This window comes from Macaca nemestrina, chromosome 17, assembly GCF_043159975.1.
Source record: "Macaca nemestrina isolate mMacNem1 chromosome 17, mMacNem.hap1, whole genome shotgun sequence".
Lineage (NCBI taxonomy): Eukaryota > Metazoa > Chordata > Mammalia > Primates > Cercopithecidae > Macaca > Macaca nemestrina.
Window position 1 is genome coordinate 63560414 of NC_092141.1, and position 18706 is coordinate 63579119.

General features: G+C 55.2%; 2 protein-coding genes and 1 non-coding gene across 18 annotated transcripts in view; 1 reads left to right on the forward strand and 2 right to left on the reverse strand.

The window, feature by feature from the left end:
* Positions 1–6093: 6093 nt before the first annotated feature.
* LOC105472231 (colony stimulating factor 3) lies at positions 6094–8242 on the forward strand. The gene is made up of 4 exons (XM_011725276.3): positions 6094–6276; positions 6666–6773; positions 6922–7068; positions 7211–8242. The coding sequence occupies exons 1-4, from the start codon at positions 6094–6096 to the stop codon at positions 7373–7375; spliced, it is 603 nt and encodes a 200-aa protein (XP_011723578.3). The 3' UTR covers positions 7376–8242.
* Positions 8243–9448: 1206 nt separating this feature from the next.
* LOC105472230 (mediator complex subunit 24) overlaps positions 9449–18706 on the reverse strand; it is a 42539-nt gene continuing 33281 nt past the window's right edge. For 14 of the 16 annotated variants that reach the window (XM_071083102.1, XM_071083097.1, XM_011725273.2 and 11 more), the window contains 12 exons: positions 18516–18553; positions 17987–18069; positions 17472–17650; positions 17263–17362; positions 16782–16957; positions 13414–13678; positions 12929–13110; positions 12703–12793; positions 12259–12358; positions 10601–10681; positions 10134–10282; positions 9449–9997 (listed from right to left, as the gene is read on the reverse strand). In XM_071083102.1, the coding sequence (XP_070939203.1) occupies positions 9881–9997; positions 10134–10282; positions 10601–10681; positions 12259–12358; positions 12703–12793; positions 12929–13110; positions 13414–13678; positions 16782–16957; positions 17263–17362; positions 17472–17650; positions 17987–18069; positions 18516–18553 (1561 nt within the window). In that variant the 3' untranslated portion in view covers positions 9449–9880. Of the gene's footprint in view, positions 9998–10133; positions 10283–10600; positions 10682–11531; positions 11665–12258; positions 12359–12702; positions 12794–12928; positions 13111–13413; positions 13679–16781; positions 16958–17262; positions 17363–17471; positions 17651–17986; positions 18070–18515; positions 18554–18706 lie in introns of those variants that run through there. The other 2 variants (XM_011725269.2, XM_011725275.3) reach the window with 2 other exon arrangements.
* LOC112425002 (small nucleolar RNA SNORD124) lies at positions 18146–18249 on the reverse strand. The gene has a single exon (XR_003015972.1). It is a non-coding gene; the product is annotated as a small nucleolar RNA SNORD124 (small nucleolar RNA).

Here is an 18706-nt window from a genome sequence, read left to right on the forward strand (position 1 = left end):
GGCCGAGGCGGGCAGATCACATGGTCAGGAGATTGAGACCATCCTTGACCAACATGATGAAACCCCATCTCTACTAAAAATACAAAAATTAGCTGTGTGTGGTGGTGGTGCCTGTACAGGGTCTCACTCTGTCATCCAGGCTGGACTGCAGTGGGGTGATCACAGCTGACTGCAGCCTCAACCTCCCTGGCCCAAGTGATCCTCCCAACTTAGCCTCCCAAGTAGCTAGAACCACAGGCTTGCACCACCATGCCTGGCTCATTTTTTAATTTTTTTGTAGAGATGGGATCTCCTTATGTTGCCCAGCTGATCATAAACTCCTGGGCTCACAAGCAATCCTCCTATCTCAGGCTCCCTACATGCTAGAATTACAGGCATGAATCACCATGCCCGGCCAGTATTGAGTTTTAAAATTCTTGTACCTAGTATATTGCAGGAATGTAATTTGCTCTGTTTTCACTCAATATCGTTTTTGAGACCTAATCATGTTGATGCCCATGCCGAGCACTGTTCTGGGCACTGAGAATACAACCAAATAAAGCAAAGTCCCTTTCCTCACAGAGTCTTGACTCTGGACAGGTTGGGAGGCATACATAGCATGAAGGGACCAGTATCTATCTAGCTATTCCCAGCTGATGGGCATTGCAAATGCATTTCCATTGGTTTACTATAACAACATTCCAAAGAACATCTCTGGCCAGGTGCAGTGGCTCATACCTGTAATCTTAACACTTTTCAGGAGGCCAAGGCAGGAGGATCACTTGAGGCCAGTAGTTCAAGACCAGTCTGGGCAACACAGGGAGACCCTGTCTCTATGAAAAATCAAAAAATTATGGCCGGGCATGGTGGCTCATGCCTGTAATCTCTGCACTTTGGAACGTCAAGGCAGGTGGATCGCTTGAGGTCAGGAGTTCGAGACCAGCCTGGCCGATATGGTGAAACCCTAGCTCCACTAAAAATACAAAAATTAGCCAGGCATGGTGGCAGGCGCCTGTAATCCCAGTTACTCAGGAGGCTGAGGCAGGAGAATTGCTTGAACCCAGGAGGGAGAGGTTGCAGTGAGCTGAGATCACACCACTGAACTCCAGCCTAGGTGACAGAGCCAGACTCCATCTCAAAAAAAAAAAAATTAGCCAGGCATGGTGGTGCACACCTGTACTCTCAGCTACTCAGGAGGCTGAGGTGGGAGGATCGCTTGAGCCTGGGCAGTCGAGGCTGCAGTGAGCCAAGATCATGCCACTGCACTCCAGCCTAGGCAACAGAGAGAAACCCTGTGTTTAAAAAAATAGTAATAATACAGAAAAGAACAGCTCTGTATATGTCTCCTGGTACATATATACTATGTATATAGTTTGCAAACTCAGAGGTCCAGATAGTCAATTTTTTAGGTTTGTGGGCCATACAGTCTCTGTCACAACTACTCTCCCTTGTCTTTCTAGTACAAAAGCAGCTATAAACAATACATATGTGAATTTTTTATAGACATGGAGATTTGAATTTCATATGATTTTTACTTTTTTTTTTTTTTGAGACGGAGTCTTGTTCCTTGCCCAGGCTGGAGTGCAATGGTGTGATCTCGGCTCACTGCAAGCTCCGCCTCCCCGGTTCACGCCATTCTCCTGCCTCAGCCTCCCGAGTAGCTGGGACTACAGGCGCCCACCACCACGCCCGGCTAATTTTCTGTATTTTTAGTAGAGACCGGGTTTTACCATGTTAGCCAGGATGGTCCCGATCTCCTGACCTCGTGATCCGCCCGCCTCGGCCTCCCAAAGTGCTGGGATTACAGGCGTGAGCCATCGCACCCGGCCGATTTTTACATTTTATAAAATCATCTTTTTAAAAAATTTCCCCTAACCGGCCGGGCGTCGTGGCTCAAGCCTGTAATCCCAGCACTTTGGGAGGCCGAGGCGGGCAGATCACGAGGTCAGGAGATCGAGACCATCCTGGCTAACACGGTGAAACCCTGTCTCTACTTAAAAAATACGAAAAACTAGCCAGGCAAGGTGGCGGGTGCCTGTAGTCCCAGCTACTCGGGAGGCTGAGGCAGTAGAATGGTGTGAACCCTGGAGGCGGAGCTTGCAGTGAGCAGAGATTGCGCCACTGCACTCCAGTCGGGGTGACAGAGCGAGTCTCCGTCTCAAAAAAAAAATATATTTTCCCCTAACCATTTAAAAGTGTAAAAGCTGGCCGGGTGCCATGGCTCACACCTGTAATCCCAGCACTTTGGAAGGCTGAGGCGGGCAGACTACTTGAGATCAACAGTTCGAGACCAGCCTGGCCAACATGGCAAAACCCCATCTCTACTAAAAATAAAAAAATGAGCCGGGCATGGTGGTGCACACCTGTAATCCCAGCTACTTGGGAGGGAGGCTAAAGCAGAGAATCGCTTGAACCCAGGAGGTGGAGGTTGCAGTGAGCCAAGATCGTGTCACTGCACTCCAGCCTGGGCGACAGAGCAAGACTCGGTCTCAAAAAAACACAACAACAACAACTAAAATTGTAAAAGCCATTTCTAACTCAGTGTACATACTCAGGTCTGTGTACTCCTGCTCTGAGGCATACCTGAGAAGTAGAGTTGCTTGGTCACGGGGCATAGACATTTCCACCTTAACTAGACACTACCAAGTTGCCATCCAAGGAGGTTTTTTTTACAATCTACACTCCCCCCAGCAACAAATGAGAGTTACTCCAGATCCTTTACAAAGATGCACTAAGCCCAGTACCAGATGAAAACAGGAAGTGGGAGGGGAAGCTGCCAGCCACTTCTAAACATGAAGAAATACCTGGGAGAGCCTTCTGGATGCTGGAAGGATGACTAACGGGGGTCTTTGGAGCCTGCCCCCTGTCAGATCACTGTGGCTTCTGAGCCTCCAGTCCAGCTCAGTCCCATGTATCATGGCCAGTGGTAATGAGCCCTTGCTCTGTTTGGTCTTTATTCTCCCCCGTGTGGGGCTGAAGTCTGGATTGAGCTGTTATTCAAGAGGTACAGCTTTCTTGACAGGAAAGTAGTATCACAGAAACAGCAGGGGCTTGAGAAGATGATCTAACTGCAAATCCTACCTGGTTCAGCCACCAGCTAGTTCTGTGATCTTGAACAAGTTTTTTCACTTCTCCAAGGCCCTCCTTTGGCTACAATCCACCAGTTGGTTGTACACCTGTAATCCTAGCACTTTGGGAGGTCAAGGTGGGTGGATGGCTTGAGCCCAGGAGTTTGAGACCAGCCTGGGCAACCTGGTGAAACCCTCTCTCTGAAAAAAAAAAAAAAAAAAAAAAAAAAAAATTAGCCGAGCGTGGTGGTCCGTGCCTGTGGTCCCAGCTACTCAGGAGGCTCAAGTGGGAGGATCACTGGAGCCCAGGAGGTGGAGACTGCGGTGAGCTGTGATTGCACCGCGGCACTCCAGGCTGGGGGACAGAGTGAGACCCTGTTTCCCCCCACAAATAAAATGGACAAAAGTGTAATAAAACGTGCCTGACACAGTGGCTCATGACTGTAATCCCAGCACTTTGGGAGGCCGAAGCGGGCAGATCACCTAAGGTCAGGAGTTCAAGACCAGCCTGACCAACATGGAGAAATCCCATCTCTACTAAAAATGCAAAATTAGCCGGCTGTGGTGGCGGTGGTGGCACATGCCTGTAATCCAAGCTACTCAGGAGGCTGAGGCAGGAGAATTGCTTGAACCCGGAGGCGGAGGTTGCAGTAAGCTGAGATCATGCCATTGCACTCCAGCCACTCCAGCCTGGGCAACAAGAGCCAAACTCTGTCTTAAAAAAAAAAAGTGCCTGACGTATAAGAGGTATGCGATGCAATAGTTGCCAGGCAACATGTTTAAGAATGTGGAGCTTCTGCCTTCCATGGTCCTGTTAAAAAGCCTACCCTCAAGGCCAGGGGCCGTGGCTCATGCCTGTAATCCCAGCACTTTGGGAGGCTGAGGTGGGTGGATCACCTGAGGTCAGGAGTTTGAGATCAGCCTGACCAACATGGTGAAATCCCACCTCTACTAAAAATACAAAATTAGATGAGCATGGTGGTGCATGCCTGTAATCCCAGCTACTTGGGAGGCTGAGGCAGGAAAATCACTTGAACCAGGGAGGCAGAGGTTGTAGTGAGCCGAGATTGTGCCATTGCACTCCAGCCTGGGCAACGAGCAAAACTCAGTCTCAAAAAAACAAACAACCAACAAAAACAACAGCAACAAAATCCCACCTTCTACTCCCAGGGAGCTGGGCACTGAACTGGGCCCCATCACTGCAAGGTGCTGAGCCACGGAGCTGAGGCGGAGCTGCAGGACAGGGGACCAGATGACAGCGTGTGAGATCAGCAGGTGATGTCCCTGCCAGTGGTGACCACCAGGGGGCCCCCAAGTACCAGAGATGGCCCCACCTAGTCACCACGTCCACCATCCAGAGATGTCTGTTTCTTGGCAGGCTGAGGTAAATTAGGACAGAAAGTGACAGTCTTGGGTGTGGTCAGTCAGACTGTCCCAGGCAGGCCCCGTGGCCTGTAGAAAATGCTCAGGCCTAGGCCGGGCGCGGTGGCTCACGCCTGTAATCCCAGCACTTTGGGAGGCCAAGACGGGCGGATCACGAGGTCACCAGATCGAGACCATCTGGCTAACACGGTGAAACCCTGTCTCTACTAAAAATACAAACAATTAGCCGGGTGTGGTGGCGGGCGCTACTCGGGAGGCTGAGGCAGGAGAATGGCGTGAACCTGGGAGGCGGAGCTTGCAGTGAGCCGAGATTGCACCACTGCACTCCAGCCTAGGCGACAGAGCGAGACTCCATCTGGAGACAAAAAAAAATGAAAAAGAAAATGTTCAGGCCTAAGCCAGGGGCCTGGGCTGTAATTCTGTCGCTTACCATGACCTTGGGCAAAGCTACTTCCTTCCCTGGCACAGTTCACAGGGCTGGAACCAACTCCAAGGTCCCTTCCAGCGTGAATGTTGCATGGTTCTAGGATGAGAAGATGGGGACAGTTTCCCTTCTCTCAGGCCAACCCGTGTCCACTTCAAGGTGAATGGCCAGGGAAGTCACGTGTCCCAACCCCCCAGTTCCAAAGCCCTTGGGGACCCTGCTGTCAGGGTCGTGCATGAGGAGGTGAAGGTCAGGTGAAAAAATCGCCTCGAAGGGTCTTGCCTCATTTGGGACAGACATCCGGTTTCCTCTGGGCTCTACCGGGATTCCAGGGGCTTAACTGAATGAGTCATGGGGTCAGGGGGGTTTCTGGGGGAGTTCCCAGCTAATCAGCTTGGGTCAGGACAGCCTGGAACTTTCGATGGTGCCTATCCAAGTGTGGGGTGGGCACTGCAGCCAAGACCCAATGTCCTTATCTCAGGTAGGGGCCCTCAGGAGGTCACCCAGACAGGCAGCCTCTGGAGAGTTTAGGGGTAGGAATGGGGGCAACCAGTTTCTTTCTCTCTTAGAATGTGGGGGCTCTGGGGACAGGCTTGAGAATCCCAAAGGAGAGGGGCAAAGACACTGCCCCCGCAAGTCTGCCAGAGCAGAGGGAGACCCCACTCAGCCGCCACTTCCCCACAGGCTGCTGCCGCCTCCAGGCATCTACCAGCGGCTCAGCCTTTGTTCAGCTGTTCTGTTCAAACACCCTGGGGCCATTCAGGCCTGGGTGGGGCAGCGGGAGGAAGGGAGTTTGAGGGGGGCAAGGCGACGTCAAAGAAGTATCAGAGATTCCACAATTTCACAAAACTTTCGCAAACAGCTTTTTGTTCCAACCCCCCTGCATTGTCTTGGACATCAAATTTGCATAAATCCTGGGAAGTTATTACTAAGTCTTAGTCGTGGCCCCAGGTAATTTCCTCCCAGGCCTCCGTGGCGTTATGTATAAAGGCCCCCCTGGAGCTGGGCCCCAAAACAGCCCGGAGCCTGCAGCCCAGCCCCACCCAGACCCATGGCTATACCTGCCGCCCAGAGCCCCATGAAGCTAATGGGTGAGTGTCTTGGCCCAGGATGGGAGAGCTGCCCGCCCTGGCATGGGAGGGAGGCTGGTGTGACAGAGGGGCTGGGGATCCCCGTTCTGGGAATGGGGATTAAAGGCACCCAGTGTCCCCGAGAGGGCCTCAGGTGGTAGGGAACAGCATGTCTCCTGAGCCCGCTCTGTCCCCAGCCCTGCAGCTGCTGCTGTGGCACAGCGCACTCTGGACAGTGCAGGAAGCCACCCCCCTGGGCCCTGCCAGCTCCCTGCCCCAGAGCTTCCTGCTCAAGTGCTTAGAGCAAGTAAGGAAGATCCAGGGCGACGGTGCCGCGCTGCAGGAGAAGCTGGTGAGTGAGGCGGGCGAGAGGGCTGTGGAGGGAAGCCCAGTGGGGAGAGCTAAGGGGGATGGAACTGTGGGCCGACATCCTCAGGAAGGGATGTGGGAGAATATTAGGAGCGGTGGAGCTGGGGAAGGCTGGGAAGGGACTTGGGGAGGAGGACCTTGGTGGGGACAGTGCTCGGGAGGGCTGGGTGGGATGGGAGTGGAGGCATCACATTCAGGAGAAGGGGCAAGAGCCGCTGTGAGATCAGAGGGTGGGGGTGCAAGGCAGAGAGGAACTGAACAGCCTGGCAAGACATGGAGGGAGGGGAAAGACCAGAGAATCAGAGAGGACCAGGGAAGGAGGAGCGGCGACCTGGCCACGGCGAGTCTCACTCTGCATCCTTCCATCCCCAGTGTGCCACCTACAAGCTGTGCCACCCTGAGGAGCTGGTGCTGCTTAGACACTCTCTGGGCATCCCCTGGGCTCCCCTGAGCAGCTGCTCCAGCCAGGCCCCACAGCTGGTGAGTGTCAGGAAAGGGTAAGGCTGATGAGGAGGGGAAAGGAAAGGAGGGACACCCATGGGCTCCCCCAGGTCTCCAGGCTCCAAGCCGGGGGCCTGATGGGAGGGTCTCTGGCAGCACCCCCTAACTCTTCCGCTCTGTCTCCCAGACAGGCTGCTTGAGCCAACTCCATAGCAGCCTCTTCCTCTACCAGGGCCTCCTGCAGGCCCTGGAAGGGATCTCCCCTGAGTTGGGCCCCACCTTGGATACACTGCAGCTGGACATTGCCGACTTTGCCACCACCATCTGGCAGCAGGTGAGCCTTGTTGGACAGGGTGGCCAAGGTCATGCTGGCATTCTGGGCACCGCAGCCGGGCCTGTCAGCCCCCAGCATTTCCTCATTTGTAATAACACCCACTCAGCAGGGCCCAGCCACTGATCGCAGCTTTCCTTTACAGATGGAAGACCTGGGAATGGCCCCTGCCCTGCAGCCCACCCAGGGTGCCATGCCAGCCTTCACCTCTGCCTTCCAGCGCCGGGCGGGAGGCGTCCTGGTTGCCTCCCATCTGCAGCGCTTCCTGGAGCTAGCGTACCGCGTTCTACGCCACCTTGCCCAGTCCTGAGCCAAGCCCTCCCCATCCCATGTATTTATCTCTATTTAATATTTATGCCTATTTAAGCCTCATATTTAAAGACAGGGAAGAGCAGAACAAAGCCCCAGGCCTCTGTGTCCTTCCCTGCATTTCTGAGTTTCATTCTCCTGCCTGTAGCAGTGAGAAAAGCTCCTGTCCTCCCATCCCCTGGACTGGGAGGTAGATAGGTAAATACCAAGTATTTATTACTGTGACTGCTCCCCAGCCCTGGCTCTGCAGTGGGCACTGGGATGAGCCACAGTAAGCCCCTGGTCCCGAGGGTCCCCACCTGGGGCCCTTGGGAGTATCAGGTCTCCCACGTGGGAGACAAGAAATCCCTGTTTAATATTTAAACAGCAGTGTTCCCCATCTGGGTCCTTGCACCCCTCACTCTGGCCTCAGCCGACTGCACAGAGACCCCTCCATCCCTTTGGGTGTGAGGTCCCTGGACAAGCAGAGGCAGCCAGAGCTGGGAAGCATGGCCCTGGGGTCCCACGAACTTGCTGGGGAATCTCGTTTTTCTTCTTAAGACTTTTGGGACATGGTTTGACTCCCCGCATGAGGAACTCAGGCATCACCGACGTGTCTCCTGTTTTTCTGGGTGCCCTCGGGACACCTGCCCTGCCCCCATGAGGGTCAAGACTATGACTCTTTTTAGGGCTGGGCAGGTGCCTGGACATTTGCCTTGCTGGACGGGGACTGGGGATGTGGGAGGGAGCAGACAGGAGGAATGATGTCAGACGTGTGTGTGAAAGGAAGCTCGACTGTCACCCTCCACCTCTTCACCCCCGACTCACCAGTGTCCCCTCCACTGTCGCATTGTAACCAAACTTCAGGATAATAAAGTGTTTGCCTCCAGTCATGTCCTTCCTCCTTCTTGAGTCCAGCTGGTGCCTGATCAGGGGCTGGGAAGGTGGCTGAAGGGTGGGAGAGGCCTGAGGGAGGTCGGGGAGGAGGTCCAGGGAGAAGGGGGAAGGTTCTCAAGTTCGTCTGACATTCATTCCATTAGCACGTGTTTATCTGAGCACCCACTCTGTGCAGACGCTGGGCTAAGTGCTGGGGACACAGCAGGGAACAAGGCAGACGTGGAATGAGCAGCCATAGCCGCGCAGGGAAGACAGAGGCACTGGGACCATGGGAACCCGGAAAGGAGAGCACATGGGGTCCAGGTGGGCTTAACAGGCCAGACACAGTCAGACAAGATGAAGCCAGGGAGTGCTGAGCATCTGTACCAGGCTTGTCACTTACCATCTTCCATAAACTTGAGCCCATCCATCAAGTTGGAGTTTCTCTCCTCCTCAGGCTCGGTCTCTGCACTTGCCCCAGCTGGTCACTTCCTGCTTACGGCAGCCCCGTAAGCTGAAGAGCGCTAAGCTCACAGCACAGGAGGGTGTGGAGCTGTGGCAAGTACGGGGGCCAGCGACCACACTGCAGGTGTGAGGCCTGCCTGCAGCCAAAGACTCCTGTGTGGCTTTGGGGTACCCCCACCAGCCCCCAGTCCACTATCTGCCCAAGCCTTGTCCTCCTCAGCTCCTCGGTCCCTCCCACCTCCCCAGCCTGTGGCTCCTCAGAAAGCAGGGTCAGAAGTGTCCACTGCCAGGCTCGGAGACGTGTGAGGCAGGCAAGGAAGGGTTAAAGAAAGGTCCGGCCCTCATCCCCCCGCCTCCCATCCCCCAGTCCTTTTTTGGAGGCAACAGACCAAATCCCAGGCTAGTCAGAGTGTGGGTAGGGTTGGGCCAGGTTCGGGAGAAAGCAGAGCAGGCCACCCTGCCCCAGCACTGTGGGGCCCTGAGCCAAAGCCTCTCCCCTTTCAGGGTACAGCTGGCTTTGCGGGAGGGGGCAGCAGGCCGGCCAACTTGGCTCCAAGGAAGGGAAGCTGCTTTCCCCTGGCCCTTCCTCAGCTGAGCAAGTCCACATAGGACCCTAAGCCCTGCCACCTCTGCACCTCTTCCTCCTCCTCCTCACCACAGGAGTGCGCTTTCCCCGGCCACAGCACAGGCAGTCCAGGGAGAGAGCACTGTGCCCCGCCCCGGGTGACACTGACACCAACAGCACCCACAGTCGCAAAGGGATCCACGAGGAGCTTTATTTACACATGAACAAAGGTAGATTTCCCTCACATATTACAAAATATACACACACACACACACACACACACACACACACACACTCTCTGCATCTAGAAAGTTCCTCAGAAGTAAGATTACCCCTGGGCTGGGGCGGGCGCACACAGGGGTGACCACTGGGCTTGTGGTCCAGGCTGCTCACACTCCTCAGGTGCTGGCAGACAGAGAAGAAATTTCAAAAGAGGAAACCAGGAGACATCCTGGAGGTCAGGAGTCAGAAGCGGGGAATTAGAAGCTGCCAGAGGCTCTTGCACCATGTGGAGCGGATGTGAGCCACGATGCCTCATCTTTCCTCACTGCTTCCCTTGGAGGCACCTGGGGCTGTGCCAGTCCCCAGCCCCCAGCCCCCACTGCGGCCATGCCAAGCTCCTCAGAGTGCAGCAATGGCTTTAGCAGCCACCTGGCGGCCCAGGGGCAGGCTGAGGTCCGTGATGGCCAGAACCACCTTGGGGCTGGACATGGCTGACACCTTCACCAGTTCCGACACCTGCCACAGACAGAGATGCTGCTTGCTGGATGGCTGGTGGTGGGCGTGCTGTCCCAGGGGAAGGAGGCCCCTCCCTGCTCCAAGGGCTGCGCCGAGGCCCCAGCACCAGTGGGAGAGCCAGGAAGGTGGTACTCACGGTGGTGAAGGGCATGAACTGCAGGACACTGCCGCGGCCACCCTGCTCCAGGCAGTCCACACACTCCTCCATGAACCACTGCACGAACTGGGTGTGGGGGCCAGCGGTGCGCGACCCCAGGATGGAGGAGATGAGCAGGAAGAGGTTGGCTGTGGAGAGTGACAGGAGGGAGTTCCATGAGAGGGGGTGAGGTCACACTCTGGGAGAAGGCGGGACTGAAAAGGGAAAAGAAATACATGCTGAGCATGTCCCCAAAACGGGGTGTCAGAGAGAGAAAATATAAAAGGCAACCGGGGAGGGGAGGGGGGGAACTAGACAGGAGCCTGGGAGCCAGGACAGCCAGCAATGAGGAGCATGGAGGGAGAAGGGAGGGGCGCCATGAGGCCCCTTCCAGATGACAAGGTCGCCCAGCCTCCATGAGGAGAGGGACTCGTCCAGCCTAACCCCAGCACGGGTGGGGAACTTACCCAGGACTCGGTTCAGAGGGTCCCGCATGTTGACGGTGTGGAGCTGAGAGGCTGAGAGGGAGCTGCTCATGGACCGGTCTGCTGTGGGACAGAGCAGACAGAGCGCTGGGGAACAGCCTGCCGAGTGCAAAAGCGGCGCTCCCTGGGGATACCCCCACCTGACCTTCACCCATCGGAGGTAACTGGTACATGGAAAGCCCAGAGAAGACCCTGAGATCAAGAGCACAGAGGGAGGCTGGGTGCAGGGGCTCACACCTGTAATTCCAGCACTTTGGGAGGCCAAGGCAGGAGGACTGCTTAAGCCCAGGAGTTCAAGACCAACCTTGGCAACTAGCGAGACCCCATCTCTACAAAAAATACAAAAATTAGCTGGGCATGGTGCCAAAGCCTGTAGTCCCAGCTCCTTGGGAGGCTGAGGCAGACTGCTTGAGCCCAGGAGAACAAGGCTGCAGTGAGCTGAGATGGTGCCACTGCACTCCAGCATGAGCAACAGAGCAAAACCCTGTCTCAAAAAAACAGGCTGAGCGCGGGGGTTCATGCCTGTAATCCTAGCACTCTGGGAGGCCAAGGCGGGTAGATCACCTGAGTTCAGGAGTTTGAGACCAGCCTGACTAATATGGCGAAAGCCCATCTCTACTAAAAATACAAAAATTAGCCGGGCGTTGTGGCAGGCGCCTGTAGTCCCAGCGACTCAGGAGGCTCAGACAGAAAAACTGCTTAACCCAGGAGGCGGAGGTTGCAGTGAGCCAAGATCACGTCACTGCACTCCCTCTGGGCAAGAGAGGGAGACTCCAACTCAAAAAACAACAACAAAAAAGGCACAGAGGGGCCTCGGATACAGAGAGATCCCAACGGAGATGAGAGAGAAAAACTAACGTGTGGCGAGCACACAGCGCCAGGGGCCGATCTTGGTACTTCCTAGGCCACTTACTCCTCACAACACCCCATTTACAGATGAGGAGACCCAGATGGGGGCTGGCTCAGTCACTAAAGGTCACAGCGCTTGCAGCTGGAGCATTTTTCTTCTGATCAAGTGTATAATCGGTCCCCTAGTCCCTAAAAGCCTTCAGAGAAAAGTTCAGGCTCAGGAGAAATCTCTGGAAACAGGAAAAATGCCACAGAAGGAGCCCTTTGCAGTAAGTTTGGCAGGGAGGAGAGGACAGTGAGAAGGATGCCCTCCAGGGAAGAGAGGGGTGGGGGGGTGTGCTCTTTAGGCAGGAAGGTGGGGAGTAGTTCCAAGTTCCAGCCCGGGCCTCTCCAGGCATGTTGGGGGAAGGAAGGTCAGAGCTGGTGAGTCAATGGCACAGGCTGTGCCTGAGGCGGTGAACTCACTTGGGTAGCTTGTCATCCCCTCAACCCTGGGGTAAGGGAGGGGGCAGGAGGGTTGCAGACGGGGGCGGGAGGGGGGCTCGGGGGAACAGCTGTGGGCTGGGCTGGACCTGGGCAGAGGAGCTTCAACCCTCAGGGAGTGAGAACAGCAACCTCTTCCCTAGGGGCAAGACACAGAGCACCCCCCTGGGGGCTAAAACAGCAGGTCCCTTCCACACCCTCTCTGACCAGCCGCAAAGATGCCTGCAGCTGGGGCAGCAGCAGAGTGGCAGCATCGGGGAGTGAATTCCCAGGAACGGGAGCGGCGTGCCGCCAGCCCACACACTCACTGGGGCTTGAAAGGATGTTGGCATCATCCTCATTGGAGCTCAGCAGTCGCATCAACTTCGAAGGCTGCACATCGTCCAGGGGGAAGAGGCTGATATAGTCCTAGAGGGTGTGAGAGTCACTGTTACACACTCCTAAACCCCCCCAGCTTCCAGCTGTCAGGGAAAAGAGCTGGAGCTCCGATTTGAGTGAGGTCAGCATGGCCAGCAGGGCCTCAGTCCCTCTCTGCTCAACCCCTCCCACAATCCTACAGATCCCTTGTGTCCATGGGCAGGTTGGGGCCACACAGATCACCCATGCAGATTCCTGACCAATCATGCCCGGGCACAGCTGCCCCAAGGGCAGGGGCCCCATCTGCTTCCCTTTGCCTGGGGAATCCTCAGGAAATGCTGAACAAACCAGTGAACAAGTGAAGCCGGCGGGGGCGGTGGGAGGCGGGGGCCTACCTCGATGTCTTCGCGGTGTCTCTTCTTTTGGCGGGTGGATGCCTGTCCCTTGTGGGAGGAGTAGGAACTGAGGGCACACCATACGGCCAGCCTGGCAAAGGGTTCCAGAAAAAGGGGGACAGTGAGAGGCGACCCGGAGCTTTCTGTGTCACCCCAGAGTGGCACTAGGTGAGGGGTGCCTGACCCTGGGTGGCAGGAGCAGGGCAAGCTCTGAAGAGAATCTTACTTGGCAAGAGCAGTGCCTGGGGGGTCCATGAGGCTGTGCCACTTGGAGGAGTCAGTGAGCAGGCCAGGCAAGATGTGGCCCAGCAGGACCAGGGTCACTTGCTGCATGTCCAGGCAGAAGATGGAGTAGAGCAGTTCCACTGCCCGCAGCGCGTGCTCCTTCCGCGTCTCCTTCAGCAGCTCCTAGTGCGCAGGAAGCGGGGCAGTTCAGGAGCCAGGGGCCTGGGATCTGGGGCTCTGACACCCTGCCACCCCAGCATGGCTGTACAGGAAGGCCTGCAGAGGGGTTCCAGATGTTGCTCCGCCCCTCAGGCTGAATCCCAGTCTCTGGCCAGAGCTCCCCAAGGAGGCAACTCTGAGGCGAGGCATCCTGGGGAGGCCACCTGGTTCACAGCAGCCTCTTAAGGAAGCCTGGAAGACCAGGCCAGGTGTGGGGAGCCAGGGGACAGGACCGATGTCAGCCTACAGCCACTCTAGCCCAAATACCTTGATCAGGTTGTTGCAGAACCAGTAGACGCCGCCCATGTGCAGCAGAGTGTCAAAGATGTGGATGGAGCGGCTGTCCACCCAGCCCTTCTCCAGCACTTTGGCAAAGATGTCCGTCAGCACCTCCTTGATGGGCCGCTTGGGGGGCAGCAGGTTCCAGTAGGGCATCGTGTCCACCCCGGTGGAGGGAAACTTGATCTGCGTGGCTGTCTGCTGCAGCACGTCGGCACACATGCGCTCCAGGATCGAGTTCATGATCACCACCCTAGGAGAGGGCCGAGAGGACCTGAGGCTCAGATGCCACTGTGGGGTGGGGAAGGAGAGGAGGGAACAGCCATGCCAGACTTTCCCCTGGACTTGGGTTACAGAAATCTCCCTGGGGCATTAACTCAGTTCTGCGCTGGGGGAGGGTACACCCCGGAGCGACCTGGCTCCGTCTCTGCTCCTGGCAGGTCTCTCACCTGGAGGACACAAAGCCTATCAACGGGGACTGGGCAGGGACTTTCCTCTCCCTGGCCATTCCAGCCAGATATTCACATTTTCTTTTATTCTCCAACTTCCCCCATCTCGCAGGCCTGGGCCCTGCCAACCTGCCACATAAACAAACGCAATCACTTCCTCCTGGGGTGAGTGCTTGGGGGTCCCCGCCCAGCCCTGGCCTCCTCCCAAAGTAAACTGTTCCTTCCAGGAGAGGCCCAAGGGCTGCCCCACAGGACTCTTCCCAGCCCCTGGTAGCTGGGCAGATAGAAGTGTATATCCAGGAATTTTCTCGTGGAAAGAGGCTTCGGAAGTGAATACCGACCCAGGCCGAGTGCTGACTGTTCCTGGAATGCAGGGTGGCTCTGGGAAAGTTGCTATGACTTTTAGAGCCAGTTTTCCCACCTGCACAATGGAGTCAGACTTCCCACTACCCCTTACCCAGATAGGACTCAGGGTGCTTAGAATGGGTTACACCAGAATGAGTTCCCTATTGGGTAGGACAGGGGGGAGGTAGCGGGGAAATGCGGGAAGAAAGGAAAAAAGAAGGAAGCAAGGGGAAAACGAGATGTGCTTTTCCAGACCCTCCAAACCTCATTCAGCTCAATGCTTCCCCTTCTCCCTATTAAGACATCCTCAGGCCCGGTACAGTGGCTCACACCAATAATCCCAGCACTTTGGGAGGCTGAGGCAGGCAGATCACCTGAGGTCGGGAGTTCAAGACCAGCCTGGCCAAGATAGTGAAACCCCATCTCTACTAAAAATACAAAAATTAGCCGGGTGTGGTGGCGCATGCCTGTAATCCTGGCTACTCAGGAGGCTGAGGCAGGAGAATCTCTTGAATCCAGGAGGCGGAGGTTGCAGTAAGCCGAGATCAGGCCACAACACTCCAGCCTGGGCAACAGAGCGAAACGCCGTCTCAAAAATAAATAAATAAATAAATAAACAAACAAACAAGCAAACAAATAAATAAATAAATAAAATAAAGACATCCTCAACGTTGCCATAAAGACATGGCAGCACCCAAAACATATTGGCTGGTAAACATCCAAGTTCACAGCAGCACTATTCACTATAGCCCAAAGGTGGAAGCAGGTGAACTGTCCACTGACAGAGGAGGGATCAAGATGTGGTATAGCCACACAACAGAGGTTTTGTTTTTATTTTGTTTTTTGAGATAGTCTCACTCTTTCACCCAGGCTGGAGTGCAGTGGCACAATCTCGGCTCACTGCAACCTCCACTTCCTGGGTTCAAGTGATTCTCCTGTCTCAGCCTCCCAAGTAGCTGGGATTACAGGCGCCTGCCACCACTCCCGTTCATTTTTGTATTTTTAGTAGAGACAAGGTTTCACCATGTTGGCCAGGCTGGCCTTAAACTCCTGACCTCAAGTGATCCACCCGCCTCAGCCTCCCAAAGTGCTAGGATTGCAGGCGTGAGCCACCACGCCTGGCCCACAACAGAGTATCATTCAGCCTTAAAAAGGAAGGATATCCTGTCACATGCTACTACATGGATGAGCTTTGAGGACATCATGCTGAGTGAAGTCAGTCAATTACGAAAAGGCAAGGACTGTATGATTCCAGTTAAATGAGGCATCTAAAAAGTAGTCAAATTCAGCAGGGCGCGGTGAGTCACGCCTCTAATCCCAGCAGTTTGGGAGTCCCCAGTGAGAGGATCACTTGAGGCCTAGAGTTCAAGACCTGGCAATATAATGAGACCGTGTCTCTACAAAAAATAGAAAAATTAGCTGGCTGTGGGCCTGCAGTCCCAGCTACTTGGGAGGCTGAGGCGAGAGGATCACTTGAGCCCAGGAGTTTGAGGTTGCAGTGAGACTCACTCTGGGCTGGGCAAGAATAAGACCTTGTCTCAAAAAAAAAAAAAAAAAGTGTCAAGTAGTCAAATTCCTAGACACAGAAAGCAAAATGGTAGTGACTGGGAGCTGGAGGGAGGGGAAAATGGGAAGTTGTTGTTCAGCGGGTACAGAGTTTCAGAGATGTAAGAAGAAAGTTCTGAAGACCTGTTACACAACAGTGTGAATATACTTAACACTACTGAACAGCACACTTAAACAACATGGCTAAGATGGCAAATCTTATGTGTGTTTTACAATTAAAAAAAGCAAACAACTTATTGGTTGGGTGAATGAACTCAATGTAGCTGGTCACCACGGAAGTCCTCCAAGCCCTCGAAGAGCCAGGGCAGGAAACTGTCCTAAGAGAGAACTGAGGGTGGGGGATGGCCTGTAAAACCTACAGACAGTTTCCTAGCTCCTAGACAGTCATACAGTTTTCTTCTTTTTTTTTTTTTTTTTTTTTTTTTTTTTTTTTTGAGACGGAGTCTCGCTCTGTCACCCAGGCTGGAGTGCAGTGGCCCGATCTCGGCTCACTGCAAGCTCCGCCTCCCGGGTTCACGCCATTCTCCTGCCTCAGCCTCCCGAGTAGCTGGGACTACAGGCGCCCACAACCGCGCCCGGCTAATTTTTTGTATTTTTAGTAGAGACGCGGTTTCACCGTGGTCTCGATCTCCTGACCTTGTGATCCGCCCGCCTCGGCCTCCCAAAGTGCTGGGATTACAGGCGTGAGCCACCGCGCCCGGCCAGTTTTCTTCTTTTGGGAGCTAGCTGTCTAGAACTTGAGTCTCTGCGGGCAGACCCTGTTTGGGTCTGCATTTCTGATACACAGCAGGTGCTGGCATATAAACGCTTCTGCCACAGAGACACAGTACATGTTTGCCGAGTCAGGTGAGTGAATGCATGAATGGGAAAGTGAGTGAGCGAATGATCGAGCAGCGTGTCTGCGAAGGTCAGAAAAGAGAAGGGTGCTTGTTATTGGATGTGCTGACTTCTCACAACACACTTGTAGGGTCTGAGAAGGGAAGGTGGGTTACTGACCTCTCATTGTAGAACTGCAGGGTGTTCTCACTAAACAGCGGCCCTGCCAGCTGGCGGATCATCTGCAGCGACTTCTCACGCTCATCCAGCCCCAGCATCCGGACGTGGGCCACAAGCCAAGCCACAGCACACACCGCCAGACTGCATACCTTCCCTTTGATGTTATCAGTGATTTTCTAGGGGAGAGGGAAAGGTGATGGGCTACCATCTATCTCCCTTTCCTGAACCACCATCACCTTCTCAGCCTCTGTGGGCAGCTCAGTGCAGCGGGTGGAGTCCCGGGCCACACTCCCCACAAGTTTGATCTTCCCAGAGCTACCTGGGCCAGAGGGAGTGGCTAAGACTACAATTACACAAAAGATCGATATCAAAACATGAGCTCCTGGATTAAAGGTCTTCTTGCCCTTACGAAATATAACAAGTCATCACTGGCTGGCTCTGCGTCTCAGGGGAGCGAAGGCTGCTGGGAAGGGGGGGCTACCTGGATGGACTCGAAGGCCAGGACCCCATTCTCCCAGGCATTGAGGATTTCCAAGATGGCGGCTGAGATGCTGAGACAGGCCTCGTGCCACTTCATCTGCCTGCGGGAGTGCAGAGAAGTCAGCACAGAGGAGCAGGGGACGGGCTCGGGGAGAGGGTCTTGACCCTGCCCCCACCGCCACCCTTGGAGTGGGCGCCCGGGCCACTGACACCAGCTTCATCTCCGAGGAGTTGTTGAGCAGGGCCACCAGGGACTCCACTTTGGTGGAGTCGGGGCGGAAGCAGGGGTGGTCAGGGTTCAGGATCTTGCCCTCCTCAGGCATGCAGGTCTGCATCCAGGTCTCGAAGAACGGCACGTCAGCTCCTGTGCGCGACTCAGACAGAATCACCTGGGAAAGGGGAAGGGGGGCACCAGCCGAGTGGGGAGGGCGCGGCGCCTGCCAGCGCTGGACCTGGGACTGCACCGTTTCCCGCCAGGCTGCTGCTCCAGCCCAGCCCGAAGACTAGGGACGAACTGTTCTAAGGGAGCCAGACGGGGGCAATGCTGCCACCTAGTGGTCAGTGTGAACATGGGGCTGAAGGGGCCGTCCGGGTGGGCACCTGGTTTCTGAGGCCCACAGAACTAACTGGCTGAGAGGCTGTGGGGGTGCAGGCGGTGAGGTGGGGAGAGTTTCGGGTTACCTTCTTCCCCTGAGCCCCCGTCCCCGTTGCTCCCTCTCTCTCACCTCTGAACCATAGGTCTGGGCCACATGGCACAGCATGAGGAAGGAGATGTCAAACAGCAGGGCCCGGACGGAGGCCGGTTTGGCTGTGGAAGGACAGGAAGGCTGAGCTCCCAGACGAGGGCAGGGGGCGGTCGGTGTCTGGGTTGACAGGGATCGGGATTTGCCTCTAGGAAGGTCAGGGACCAAGTGGCTCCTTCAAAGCTCTGAGGCTCAGAATCCTTTTCTTGAGTCTCAACTGGAACATCATCCCTTCCTTGAAACCAAAGACCCCCAGCACCCTCTCCTGGCATACCCAACCAAGTCATAAAGGAGTGAGGGGGGAAGGAGACATAGGGATGGATGGTCTGGGAAGAATACTGTTCCAGCATTACCCACTTTCAAGCTCTGTGGAAGCTTCCGTTGGTCATGGCTCTGACGAGGGAGCACAGCCTCCCCCTGTTGAGCCCGGGAGCCCTCCTCCCTCCCACACTCTCCCGCCACACCCCTCCTCAGGGCCCACTGGGCCTGCAGATGTACAGGGCTGACTTACTGCTTTCTTCGCTGCCATAGGTTGTGAATTCATTCAAACTGAAAGGAATGGAGACAGGTTGCATTAACCAGGGCATGAGCTGAGCAGTAGCTGGGCGCTGGGGACTACACATGCTCAGAGAGCGGTCGCTAGAGTCTGAGTTACTGGTTAAACTTAAAATGAGACACATTGGTACAGGAAAAAGAAGGATT

Excerpts from the sequence above, each read along its gene's own strand:
- LOC105472231 (XM_011725276.3), top strand. The coding sequence starts at position 6,094 with ATGTCTCCTGAGCCCGCTCTGTCCCCAGCCCTGCAGCTGCTGCTGTGG. Across the intron at positions 6,277-6,665 it reads CCGCGCTGCAGGAGAAGCTG|TGTGCCACCTACAAGCTGTG; the intron begins GTGAGTGAGGCG and ends TTCCATCCCCAG. Across the intron at positions 6,774-6,921 it reads CCAGCCAGGCCCCACAGCTG|ACAGGCTGCTTGAGCCAACT; the intron begins GTGAGTGTCAGG and ends TCTGTCTCCCAG.